The sequence below is a fragment of the Pseudonaja textilis genome, chromosome 1, assembly GCF_049901715.1.
Source record: "Pseudonaja textilis isolate UNSWEBS1 chromosome 1, rPseTex1.2, whole genome shotgun sequence".
Taxonomy (NCBI): domain Eukaryota; kingdom Metazoa; phylum Chordata; class Lepidosauria; order Squamata; family Elapidae; genus Pseudonaja; species Pseudonaja textilis.
Genome location: NC_141990.1, coordinates 159,168,911 through 159,182,744, shown reverse-complemented (window position 1 = coordinate 159,182,744; position 13,834 = coordinate 159,168,911). Strand labels below are relative to the sequence as shown.

The 13,834-nt window shown below is 34.3% G+C and overlaps 1 protein-coding gene across 2 annotated transcripts in view; it reads right to left on the bottom strand.

The window, feature by feature from the left end:
• The window catches only part of PCNT (pericentrin), a 79,227-nt gene that overhangs the window by 62,800 nt on the left and 2,593 nt on the right, over positions 1 to 13,834 (bottom strand). For both annotated transcript variants that reach the window (XM_087919448.1, XM_026707598.2), the window contains exons 4-12: positions 13,606 to 13,661; positions 12,624 to 12,798; positions 10,815 to 10,939; positions 9,232 to 9,322; positions 6,991 to 7,255; positions 6,498 to 6,585; positions 5,512 to 5,728; positions 3,357 to 3,595; positions 1,663 to 2,129 (exon numbers count right to left, since the gene is read on the bottom strand). In XM_087919448.1, coding sequence (XP_087775574.1) covers positions 1,663 to 2,129; positions 3,357 to 3,595; positions 5,512 to 5,728; positions 6,498 to 6,585; positions 6,991 to 7,255; positions 9,232 to 9,322; positions 10,815 to 10,939; positions 12,624 to 12,798; positions 13,606 to 13,661 — 1,723 coding nt within the window. The remainder of the gene's footprint in view (positions 1 to 1,662; positions 2,130 to 3,356; positions 3,596 to 5,511; positions 5,729 to 6,497; positions 6,586 to 6,990; positions 7,256 to 9,231; positions 9,323 to 10,814; positions 10,940 to 12,623; positions 12,799 to 13,605; positions 13,662 to 13,834) is intronic.

Genomic DNA, 13,834 nt, shown 5'->3' with positions numbered 1-13,834 from the left:
ACAGTGCAAAGAACAAATAACATAATAATCTATAATTTATTTTTGGGATATTTTTTAACATTATCTTAAAATGCTATTTATATTTCTTCTGCTTGTAACTGTAACATAAGGTAAAGGAAATCTGCTTATTTGTCTCTCTATCATCCATCTACTTTTTCCTGTCCCACATTAATGTAGCAGATTAATATACCAAGAATTATAGCCATCATTAAACTAATATTTAAAAACCAAGTCCACTAAAGCTATTTATACAAGTCCATGAAGAGAAGACTGAGAAGACCCATGACAATAGTCTTCCAATGCTTGAAGAACTGCCATAGGGAAGAGGATGACAATTTATTCTTCAGAACCAGAAGAAGGACAAGAAACAATAGGTTTGCCAGAGGGAGATCCAACCTAGAAATAAGGAGGAATTTCCTGACAGTGAGAACTATTAAACAGTGGAGGAGTTTGCCTCCTGGAGATGTGGGTGCTCTGTTGATGGAGGTTTTCAAGAAACCTTGGGCAGGAGATTGGACTAGAAGATGCCCAAGGCCCCTTCTAAACTTATGATTCTATGAAAGCTTGTTCCATAAAGAATAAGATAGCAGCATAGTAGTTTTCTGCTGATATCCAAAGATAAAAAATTATTTACAATAATTGCCATTGACTTACAATGGCAATTGGAACTGGAATTCCCTTTTCTAAGCGATGTAGTCATAATGTGCAACTTTATCATTTAGTGATGGCAGCCTCTACAATACCATTTGTCATCATTAATTGAATCACAGTCATTAGGCAAGTGTCAACTCTCAAAACTGCTTTGTTTCTTAGTTGCCATACATATGGAGGAGGGGGTTTTATGGAATGTAGAGTATTTTCCTCCAATGTGCCAGACATAACAATGATAAGGCTCCTAAGAACCAAGGCCAGATCAATGTGCCCTAGCAAAGGCAGGAGGGAGTGCTGAGAAATACATCATCTGCTTGATTGGCTAATGTAACCTGTGATGTAACAAGGGGTGGTGGTGGACAGTATCTATTCTTTAATTATACCAGTGAAAGTACAATAATATGAAATTTAAAAAGATGGGTGGAGCAGGAAATGCAGGGGGGAGATGGGGTCAGCTAACCATAGTCCAGCAGCTAGCTCCAATTAGATGAAGTACAAAATGTCTGTGTTATTTTAATAAGCTATATACTTTCACTAGGCATTGTATATAAAAGCTAGGCATTGTGCAGAATAACAAGAACTATTTAGGTAAAGTATGAAAAAAAGTTATTTACTGAAAAATAATCTTTTACTGAAAAGACAAGTATGAAAATGAAAGGAATGCAAAATAAAGTATAGGACTACCTTACTGAAAAAGAAAAAAAGACCAGTACTGACCTACTTGTTGCAACAAGGAAGGGTATAAGGTCATATTCTATTTTATACTTTTATACTTTTCCTGTTTGTCCTTTTGCTTAGGAAATGTGTGAAATATTAAACGTTTCATACTTTGATGTCCCATTTTTGGGATTCTATAATTTCCTAGAATTCTAAAATATCTAATTTCACACATTGATGGTTGAAATAGCTAGATTAATAGATACTGAATATACAGGGTTTACATTTCGGAGATGGTTATGAAAGCATTTACACAAAATGATCAAGACAGAAGTAATAGGAAAAATTACAAACCTGCTTTGTGCTTCTTTATATTTAGCCTTATATTCTTCTTCTAAAAGTTGTTTGGCTTTTTCTAATTTTTTATCCATGAGCGTCTTTGTGGAAGATAATTCACTGTTATATTGAGCCAAAGGCTTCTGTGCATTCACTAAACTATCTTCTAACTGCTGGATAGTATTCTGTTGCTCCTTTAGAGTTTTCTCTAATTCTACAATTAGAGCAGCCTGCTGTTCTTGAAGACAAGTCATTTCAGCTTCTCGAAGGTCAAACTGTCTTTGCCATGTTTGCTTCTCATATTCTGCCTTGTTCTGAAGCTCTTTACGAAGCAATAATATTTTTTCTTCAGTTTCTGCTACCAATATTTCCTTTTCATGTCTCCATTTTTCAGCTTCTGCTTTATGAGTCTGTTCCACTTCCTGGAGCAATTTTCTAGTTCTTCTTAGTTCAGCTGTATGATCTTCAATTAGTTTATTCTTAATCTATTAAATATTACACAAAAACCATTTGTTGTCCATTTCCAGATTGCCATCATTTCTCTCTCTTCCCCTTTTTCTCGTCACCATTTTGATATCACAACCCATTCTATCTCGTCCATTAATCGCTCCCTCAAGTCCTGGGAACCATTTAACATAATCACCTCCACAATAAATAATCACAGCTAACTATTAGTGAATAGCATCTCCCCAATCTGCTTCTGCTGTAGCACATTCAGCAGCTGTAGGAAACACCAAGTGGTTGCAAAGGCACATTCCTTATACCATTTGCTAAGGGCTGGAATTACTTGCTTAATCTCCCAATACACAGAGCCAGTCCAAGATGTTAGAACTGCAAAAAAGAGTCCCATAGGCAGTCCCACAGGAAGTCCAGCAGGCAAATATAGTGTTAGCATTTTTATTATATCTTCCAAGGCAGAAATGGCTTTCTCCACTTTTTGTTTCACCTTCCTTGGCATACAACTCGGCTTACAGCTGTGATTGAACCTACCAATTATGGTGGTAAGTCATTATGGTCATAGCAAGTCATCATGTGATCAGACCAGATTTTATAATTTTTGCATATGCCATGGTTGTAAAACAAACTCACGTTCACTATGGGGTGGTGTTTTTTTTCCAGAAACTGGAAGTAAATGCCAGTTTCTGGGAAAATGTCATAAATTGTGGTCATATGATCGTGGAGTGCTACAAATCACTGTAAATGCTGGCCAGTTGCCAACAGCCCAAACTGTGGTCACATGACCCAGGTTGGCTGGATATCATGGCTTTGGAATTGAATCATATGTAGTTTCAAGGGGGGGGGGGTGTCCTTTGTAAGTTTAAACAATCGTTAAGCAACCGGTCATAAGTCAAGGACTACTTATATTCAGACTTCTTTCTTGCCCTGATAAAAAATTGTTTATTCACTGACTTTGTCTTTTAGAAAAATGTCTGCTACAGTCAGTTCGCTTTTTCTATACTACCAATAGCAATCTGAATATTTATAAGCTATGCTAATATCTTTGAGTTCGTTTCATCTTTTAAACTCTGAAATTAAATTATGTTATTTTTAAAAAAATACTTATTTTCATTTATCATTGATTGCATAGTAAACACACAACTTGTTGGTATTTTTTAAAAATAGCATAGATTACTATTTTTCAATAATAAAGATAATTTAAATGTCTAAACAAATTTCCTAAAAGCATTATTTTTGCACTGCTCAGCATATACCTGTTCTAATTCTTCTTTCACATTCTTTTCTTGTGCTATGCCAATTTCTTTTAATTCAGTATTTTTGCTCTTCAGTTCTTCTATTTCTTCTTGTTGTCTAGAAATGGATTGCATCTCAAGCTGCAGACAACCCAGCTCTTTCTTGTATTCATTCTCTAATAACAAGAGTCGCTGTGCCACCTCTGTTTCTATGTGATGTGCAGCATCTTGAGTACTTTGTAGACGAATTTTCGTAATTTCTGAAAGTGATGAAATGTTTTAAAGCACAGAAAAGAGGATTTGATAGACCAGCAGTCCTCAATCTTTCTGGTTCTACAGACCGGTAGAGGTGGCAGGGGCAGGGGCTAGAGGCAATGATTTCATGTGTGCAACTTAATTCTGCATATACGCAAATAAAGCTTCACATGTTCACCCACAGATTGGTTCTCAAGGGCCTGGGGGTTAGGGCCCCCTGTGATAAGACTGTAGTTGATACTTTGTCTTGTGAATTCTGAGAAACTATGTTGTCACTTCTATTATGATGCAGTTAAAATTATTCATAAATCTAATTCTCTGATAAGAGACAATTGTCAACCCACATGAAGTAGCTGAGAATATTGGTTCTGTCCCAATGAAATATTCCAGAAAAGTTACACTTCTGCAAGTTAAAGAGACAGTAGAGAATACATATGTATCTAAAAGTATGCTGAAATTCTAGAGATGGGATTAATAGAGCTCCTATTATCTAAGCAATAAATAAGGAATATCCTCCCTTCATTATTTTTATAAATAACTCAAGGCAGTGAACATACCTAATACTCCTTCCTTCCAACATTTCCCCCACAACAACAACTCTGTGAGATGAGTTGGGCTGAGAGTGAGTAACTGGCCCCAAATCACCCAGCTGGCGACTAAGAATTGCAGTAAATTTTATAAAAGGTTTCATAAAAAATTGCTCTCAACAATATAACCAGGTAATTCAGCCACGTAGTTGCAGATTTATCAAATTATACATGGTAAAATATTTTAATATATTTTTCAATGTATTTATGTAACTACATTACAGGTATAAGGTTTACCAATCTTTATAGATACAAAATTGAATGATGACCCTTCCAAAAAATTACTGTTAGATTTTAAGATATTTTTACAAAATTACTGCGTTATGAAGCAGTTTTAGTTTACAAGGTTTACAAGAGCAACAAAAAACCTTGTGATGTTTAGAAGGTAAATATATTGTGGTATATATTTCTCAATATGCTAGGATAGGGTTAGGGTTAGGATAGCAGAGGATGGGGAAGAACTATTCTCTGCCAGTTCTGTACTTAAGCCATTAGTTGTGTTCTTAAATCATTCGAGTGTTTTATCTTTTTAATTCTTCAGAGGTTTTATTTTCTTTTAAGCAAGCAAAATTTCAATTTAAAAAGTTTAAAAAACTGCGATGAGGAATCTTCATTTGCTCTCATATAGGTATATATACCTTGCTATAGGTAGTCCTGGCCAAACAACCATGAAGGGATTTGCACAAAGTTACAACCCTTGCAGCAGCGCTAAGATCACATGATTGTAATTAAGGAATCTGGCAACACACTCACACAATGCATTGCCAAGCTTACTGCATTCATGTGATCACTATTTGCAATCTTCCCTACAGGTTTCCCAGAAAGTCACTCCCCACACTTTTTAAGCCTGGTCAGGGGGGGAGTGGGGGAGAGACACTAAGCAATTACTAGGCAATATTTCCATACTTCATCAGTTGTTTTTCTCCCATTACACAGAGATATTGAATAGGAAAGGATTACAGAGGGTGAGCAGGGACTCTCCACTCTGCAAAAAGGGGGGTGGGTGGGGGAAAAATTAGGTCAGACACAGAACAACAAAAAATGATTATAATGGCAATCATGTGAGCAAAACACACTGCAAAAGTCGTAAGTGTGAGCATCAGTCGTAAAATTATTTCTTCAGCATCATCATCATAACCTCAATAGGTTGTTGAACAAGCCAGTCAATAAGTGAGATCTTCCTATACAATATATGACTACTGGCTAAGCGGATAATCATTTATTTATCTTTTGACATTTGATATAAAATGTGCCCATTTAGAGGTTTCTCTTTTAAATCTGTTACAAATCAGGACATTTAAAACCCCCAGCTTCCTTATGAGAGAGTTTTTTACCTTTGAGGTGTTCTTCTGAAATTTTGGCATGGAGCTGTTCAAGATGTAAACAATGTTTCTTTTTCAGTTGTTCTATTTCAGAAGTATATCTATCTGTGAGCTCCAATTTCAGCTTTATAATATTCTCTTGGTGCTGGAGTGTGAGAGAAGATCTTAATAACTCAATCTCATGTAAATGTTTTTTATCCAAACGCAGTTGTAAGGAACAAAGTTCTTCCTAGAGTGCATATGTAAGAGAAATGTATTATTAAGACTAGGAAATTTACGTTTTTATCTCATTTTGCACTATTTTATACACTACCACTATCTATACCCTTGGTTAAAGTGCAATATTATACTACAATATGCAGATATTTTACATCACCATAATCAGGCTGAGAAAGCTAAATATTCATAAAGAAAATGAGAACTGAACATATGTTAGGTATAGCATTGCTTTTAACAACTGGAGTATCAATACAAACAAGTAAGGAAAAAATAATTCAAGGAAAAAAGGTTCAATGATAATATTTTAGAATACAAGTAAAATATTCAAAGTGACTAATCCATATAGTAAATTATATTTTTAAAAGAGATTAAAAAAGGAATATAAAAATAACATAAGCAGCATTTAAATTTGGTTTTTAGACATTTAAAATTTTGAAAAAAATGTTTTTAGAACAGTTTAAGGTGGTAAAATGATGTATTTATTTCCTTCATTTTTTTTTTTCTGTGAATATAATACTTCTGACTATAATGGGCAAGTTCCATCAAGGTTATCAGTTAAATACTATCTGTAATTCAACTGTTGACTATTCAATCTAACCATTTAAAACAGAAACAAGAACACTCTTTCCCAGCTTTTAGTAGTAGGCAGCCTGTAAGTGGGAAGATCCACTGTAAGAATATGTTCTCAGCAAGTACCCTTGCATCTTTACACTGTAGAAATCAGGTGGTATGGAGGAGCTAAATAACTTCCAAATACTATTTATTGCTTGATAACTGACCTTATAGTGCTCCAACTGCTGAGTTAGTTGTTCAAACAAATCCAATCTCTCTCTCTCTGTCATTTCTTCCAATAGCGTAACAGAAGGGCTGTATAAAATATATGGAATAATTCAGAAAACTAACTTTAGCTAGTATTCTTTTAAGGAGAGAATAAACTTTCTGAATTACAATTTGAGACAATCTTAAAGTCCTCACATATATATAAATATTGTAAGCTATGAATCAAATAAGAAAATATTAGGATGAAGTAAAGCTGTATGGATTTATGGTTAGAAGACGTAAGTGTTAGTAATATACCTCTAATCTTGAACAGTTATTTTCATATAAACCGGAAGTCATAGTATCTTTTTCTGTTCTTAGTGAACATGGCTAGCTAAAAAGTTTTCTTTAACAAGAGATTAAGATAATTACTATATTCATCCTAAAGTAGGATTTAAGGCTTACTGAGATGGAACCAATAGCAAGATAGTAATATTAAATTATTAGCTTCACCCAAATTCCATATCTTGTTCTTGTGATTTTTCCATCTCCTCTATGGAATAATCTTTTACTTCTTGCAATCTCTGATGCAACATTGTTAATTCTTCTCTGTAATTTTCTTCCACAGTTTTTAACTTCTGTTCAAAATAAAGCCTCAGTTGTTCTAACTCAGTTTCATGGTCAGTCTTTTTTTTATCCCATTTAAGTTGAAAATCTTTTTTTAGATATTCCAGTTCTTCCACATGTGAGGTACGAGCAAGCAGCTGTATTTTCAGTTCTGATGGGTAAAAAAATAATATTGTTCACTTTAAATGTATTAATTCAGCTGAATATTTTTTTAAAAATGCAACTACCATACCATTAAAGCTTCAATACTGAATGCAAACACTATGAAAACAATCAGACTTAACTTTGAACATGGATATCTCATTACAAAAACATGCATTTCTATTCTATGCACATCTATGCAAAAGATCTCATTGAATTCAGTAGGATTCTGTACACTTTGATATATATATCTATAGGATTGCATCTTAAGTTTATAATTTGATTTTCTCAGTTGGTTCTCTGTTTGAAAAAAATTATATGAGAAATAAATGAATAAAAAGATTGTTTATTAGTCTTTTCTTTAAAAACCATCTTCATACTACCTTGCCAATTTGAATTTTACAGAATGCCATTATTGCTTAATCAACTCAAGTCTATAGTCTACATAGGGAATGGATATGACAGCAGTTTTATTTTATTCATTAGACATACATGGCTGTCAGATTACAAAGATTCAAGTCAGCTTTTCAGATCAAAGACACACCTTAGATCCCAAATGATAACATGACACCCATTTTAATTGTCCTTTTTTCATTTCTTCATTTCTCAGGGCAGAGGCCTGCAATGCTTTCTGAGCAAAGAATCACACTTATTCTTTCCATGGTACAACTAGATTGCACTGTATAAAATGATGGGACCAGAACAAGAACTAAAATTGCAAAATTAAATTAATATATATAATTACTCAACAATATTTCATTATTTATTTAAAATGAATTTTAAAAGGGCTTTGGGGGTAACATGTAATGTAAGGTTACAAGTAACACATTCTGCATTAAGCTAGAAAACCAGATTGGACTCTTGTAACCTATAATGAATTAGTTGTGCAATTCCAATTAATAAAGGTAAAATAATTCCATTATGCTCTATCAGATACTTAAAAGAGAGTTCCTAATGAAGAAAAGAAATGTCTTATTGAATTTCTTTAAAGCATAGACAAAATTCTCTACATAAAAATGCAATGCTTTGTTTCACTTGTAGGCAAGAACTACAAAACTACAAACCAAGTCAAGGAATATGTGTACTTTAGATACTGCATAGAAAGTTACTGGAGGTGTACTTTAGGTCCTTCATATTACTTGAATAAACACCAGATTTGAGATCTCACAGACGCAAATGCTTAATATCATACACTTCTTGCATCGATTCTATCAACTTAAATAAATCAAAATAATGTCATGATTAATACATCTTTGAAGACTGTCCAATTCCCTATGTATGGAAGTTTTTCTGAATAGCTTTACTTTTTGCAGTTACGGCAAGTGCTCTTTAAGAGGTGAAAGATAACTAAGCAAGACTACCAAAGATTGATTTTGAATAAATGGGGAAAATGTGTATGAGAAACAGTGATCCTCCTTGACTCCAGATCACTCAAGCATATAGGGATCAAATATTATTACTGTAGGAAGGACAGATACTAAAGCTGAAGTTTAGCTTAAATACTTTGGCCGCCTAATGAGAAGAGAGGATTCATTGGAAAAGACTGAAGTTGGGAAAGACTGAAAGCAAAAGGAGAAGGGTACAGCAGCGGATCAGGTGGTTAGATAACATAATCGACTAATGAACATGAATTTGGGCAAACTCTGGCAGTGGAGGACTGGGGAGCCTGGTCAAGTTGTGACGAATCAAACACAACTTAGAACTGAACAACAACCATTACTGCGAATTGAAATTAAAACTTTATAGGTGAGTTTGTGATACGTATGTCCCATACTTTTGATCATGAAAATTTTTATCTATTTCAAAAAATGGAAGTAGATGTAATTTAAAATGTTAATTTGAATAATATAAAGGAAACCTTTTCTAAGTATACAATATATTAAAAAAATCCATTCCTTTAATGGTAAACATAAAGCAAAATACATTCACTAAATTATAGCAAATCTATTCTAATTACAATTTACAATTTCCCAATTTTAAACCTACCACTTAATTCTTGCCGACTTGCCCTTGCGCCATCCAATTGTGACCAAAGTTGTGCCATTTCTTCTTCTGATTCTGCCTTTAGTTTCTGTATCTATAGAAGTCATTGTAAGTTACCAGATCATAGTCAGTTTTTACATTAACATGTACTATATGAACTGTGGAACTATTATTGAGGAAGTTGAGGAATCCATTGGAAAGAAATGCCACTTTCATTTGGATCACATGTACAGTACTCAAAGAATATTAATATTTGATACTTTAGATATAGAAAGTTAGTGGAGATACACTTTTTCTTATCCACTATTATATGAAGAAATATCAGATTCTGAGTTATCATAGACTCAAATGCTTAAAATCATATTCTTTTTGTAATGATTCTATCAAGTTTCTGTTATACATTGCAACGTTACAAATTATCAAAGCTATAAAAATAACAATTATATTTTTGAAGGGCATTTATGTTACTCTGGCTAATCTCAAAAAATGAAATAAGGCCAGGCCTGGTGATTACTTGCAGGGGAGGCCATCAGGATATACTAGAATATGCCAGATTAGGTAATTTAAGTAAGATTCAGAAGACAATGGAAAAATATTTCATGCTGTTGCTGAGACACTAATTGAACTAGGAGCTTTACATGTACATAGAGATTAGGAACACTAGTGTTGTGTCCTGCTAGCTGCCAGCAGAGCTGGCGGCAGAATCAGACAATGAGGTGGTTAGGGGGAATTTGGGCAAGTTCTGGTCTGGGGAAGGATCTGATAGATGCTCTGTGTCTGCCAACATTTCCAGCCACCAGAGAAGCAGCTGCCTTTGGAGGCTGATATGAGTGAGGAGGAAGAACAGCTGGGGGCCTGTTCCAGATGCACATATGTGGAGAACTGTTAAGAGAGGGGAACAACGGAGGTCAAGGAGTCGACTCAGGAAGCAAAGCATGGATGCCTAATGGTTCCTCCCTGGCTGGGGAATAAATCGAAGGAAAGGGGAGTGGTTGTTGTAGGACACAACAGTTCATTTTTCTGAAGGAAGATTTTGCTCATTTAGTTTCATGCCACAAGAGACCGCTTGCCAGAACTTAATTTGCAGCCTTTCGGCTGGCAGCTCAAGGCTTTGCAATTACTGCAAGGAACTGATAAGATCTGTTACTGCAGTTAACTCTTTGAAGGACTACTGCCCGGACTTTTCAATGGGTGAATGCAATTCATTCACAAGCGGTAAATGAAGAGGGGCTTTTCGTGACAAGGAGTCTGTTTCTTGCTTCTGCTAAGGCTGGATCAGAACAACTAGTGCTAAAATATTTTCTTCCAGAGCTCTAGAGAATCTGAAATAGCTTAAACTCCTTGATGTTATGGACAGTAATATGGATACTCCAAGTGTGAAGTAGGACAATGCCAAAAGTTGCAATAGAGAAGTGAATTTCTAAGTGTTATCAGACCAGCAGATTTTTATAATGGAAAGGACAGAATGCTTCTTTCACTTTATGGTTTTGTGCAGCAGTAAGGTAAAATTCTGCACAACATATTACAATACTGATTCCCAAGAGGATTTGTCTTTATCAAATACTGTATCTGTAATGCATATTTACCTCCTGCTGCAACTCTTCTACTTGTTTCTTGTTTTGCTCCTTTATATCTTGTATTTCTTTTTCATGCTGGCTCTGCAGTGTTTTCATGGCTAGATGGTATTTATTTTCTAAATTTCTATGTTCCACTACAAAATAATGTTGAGTTTTGTTATGAATATTATTGTATTATCAAAATCAAAACAAACAGCTTTTGCCCATGAAATACAGTGCCTCTTTTGAGGTGGCTCATTTATTACCTTTTCTAGTATCAGAAGTAGAGAACTAGAGAATTCTAAAGAGATGTAGGAAAAAAGAAGTGAATTTGAAGGTCTGCTTAGTTTGTATAATTTTATGTAACATTTAAAAAAACAAATCACTGAAATTTTTGGAGCAATCCAAAAACAGAAATGGCTATAACAGCAAGAATTATATGTTTGGCTGTAGTGTGTGTGTAATAGATATAATAGAAAGGAATGGGAAATTGCTATTTCAAGCATCTTCTCCATAGAGTACTATATAACATACAGATGAACCACATGTGGAAAAAACAACAAAAGGCAAAAGGGATAGTTGTAAAGGAGAGTGGTTAGTAATTGATCTAAACTTGGATAGCTTTTCTAGAATGGATATATATGGAGATGAAAGGGATATGCTGATAGACAGAATACATTTAAATATAATGAAAAACAGTGAAACAAGCCACATAAAATACAAATAAAATGACCCTAGCAAGGAATTTGTATGAAATGAAAACATGTTTTGTTACCCTACCTTGGTTTGACTATGTTGCAAGATACAAAGCTTAAAAGAACATAGCACCACCACATTCGTTTGGAACAAAATTGGCAGAGCAAAAGTGAGATGACCCAATGCCAAGGATAAAGAGTTAATCCTCTCTTCAATATTCTTCACTAAATAGATATTCAATCATCTTTATTCAGATTAGCGTGGGACACTTAATACAATCAAGAAATATTAAATATCTTGTTTTCAATTGAACATAGAGGCTAAGGAGGTCTTACATATTCTTTGCTATAAGGCAAGCTTCTGGAGATTATCATCCTCCAGAAACCCCACTGCAAGCTGCTGCTTCTTCATAGGAGGAAAGATAATACTAAGTCTAGATATATTACTAAATAGTATCCAGAACACTGGGGAGAAAACATGGATAAAACTAGAAGAGGAGATGCTATACATAGAACTACTGACAAACAGTGATAATGATAGTGTATGGATTGGAGTAATCCTCACATTATCATTTTTACTACCACTGCAGAAGACTAAGCTAATCTTGATTATCTGAGAGAAAGAAAAAAGCAACATTATCTACTACAGATAGTCCTCGACTTATAATAGTTGATAAAAGTGACTTATGACCATTTTTCACACCATCCCAGCATCCCCATGGTCACGCGATCAAAATTTAAATGCTTCACAACTGACTCATATTTATGATGTTGCAGTGTGTTATCTCCTTTTGTGACCTTCTGACAAGCAAAGTCAATGGGGAAGCCATTCACAATTGTATCCCTAACTTAACAACTGCAGTAATTTACTTAGCAACATAAATTTTGGGCTCCTTTGTGGTCATAAGTTGAGGACTGCCTATATAGAACATCCAGTATTGATTCTGACAGTTTTAGTTCCTAGTTACTTAAAACTTTGTATGCCAGTCCTTCACTTTTGAAAAACATAATTCAAAATAAATGAAGTCTACTTTGTACTGAAAGCAATAACAAACATCTACTTGTTTTAATGCTACAATAAAATCCTTCATTTTGCTGAGCACAGATATTGGAGAGAAAATTATTCCCAAAATGAAGTGCTTACTTTCTGCCTGTCTTTTTTCAAGAGAAAGTGTCTCCACTTTTTTCTTTAATTCTTCCGTTTCTGCTGTTAAGTTTTGCTTCAGCTTATTCAGTTCAGTCTGATGTTTTACAGATAACTCTTCAGATACATTTTTTAAACTGACATCTACATTCAAGGCCCATTCCTTTTTAAGATTCTATAAGGAAATAAAATGTAATAATTAAAATTCCATTAACTTAACATTTTTTCTAAATTGGACTCTTTGTAACTTTAATAACTCTTTTACTCTATCCCAGCTACTACATTGTAAGATTTCACAAAAACAGAATAGGATTCTATTGCTCTATCAAAACATGAAACACAACTTACCTTTTTTTTTCAAGAACACTGATATCTTACTAATCATCTCAGGATTCTTCTAGTACCCCTGAAATCTGTCCCCTAATGGGAAACACAGAACTCTGAATATATCCTTAGGTAGGTGACCTTAGGAAGACTGGTTTTGGTACTTTCATTCCTATACTTGTCTCATGTCACATAAGGGGCACTGTAGAAGAACTGATAAAGCAACATTTGTCACTCTTCTTAGCACTGTTGCCCCGTGCTTCTTACATATATATATACCCTTTCGTCCATTCCAAGGCAGAAGAGCCCAGAGTTATGCAGGGAGTAGTGATTCCCAGCTACTGATCGCCAACCTATCAGCTATTGAAAAACAGTAAATACAATGAAGATAGGAGGCAACAGCCAAGAACAATTGAGTTGCTGTAGTGTGATTCCACGCAAGATGGACTGTAAGCTCAAGGTATCTTCTGTAGTGTGAAGTTTAACCTACATTAGAAATGAGAACACACAGACCTTATTGACACCTCAAAATTATGTGTGTGCATGTATAGTTTTAATTAGCATATTCATATCAGATTCTGAATAATATTAAAATAGATCTTCTGATTTAAAAAATAGAAAATGTTATTTAATAAAATTAACAAATGATATACAATACCTCCAAAATGTGAAGATGCTTCTCTTCCATTTCCAGACTTTTCTTCTTCATTTCATCTACAAAATGAAGTGGAACAGAATGGGACTGACACATAGGTTCAAATTAATATCTTTTTAAAATTTGGTAGTGAAAGCAAATTCATTAATTTTCAAAGTTAGAATAAATGTTTGCACATCTTGTTAATATTCCCTCCTTCCGCTTCTAAAATAGAAGCTCAAAATATGTTTTT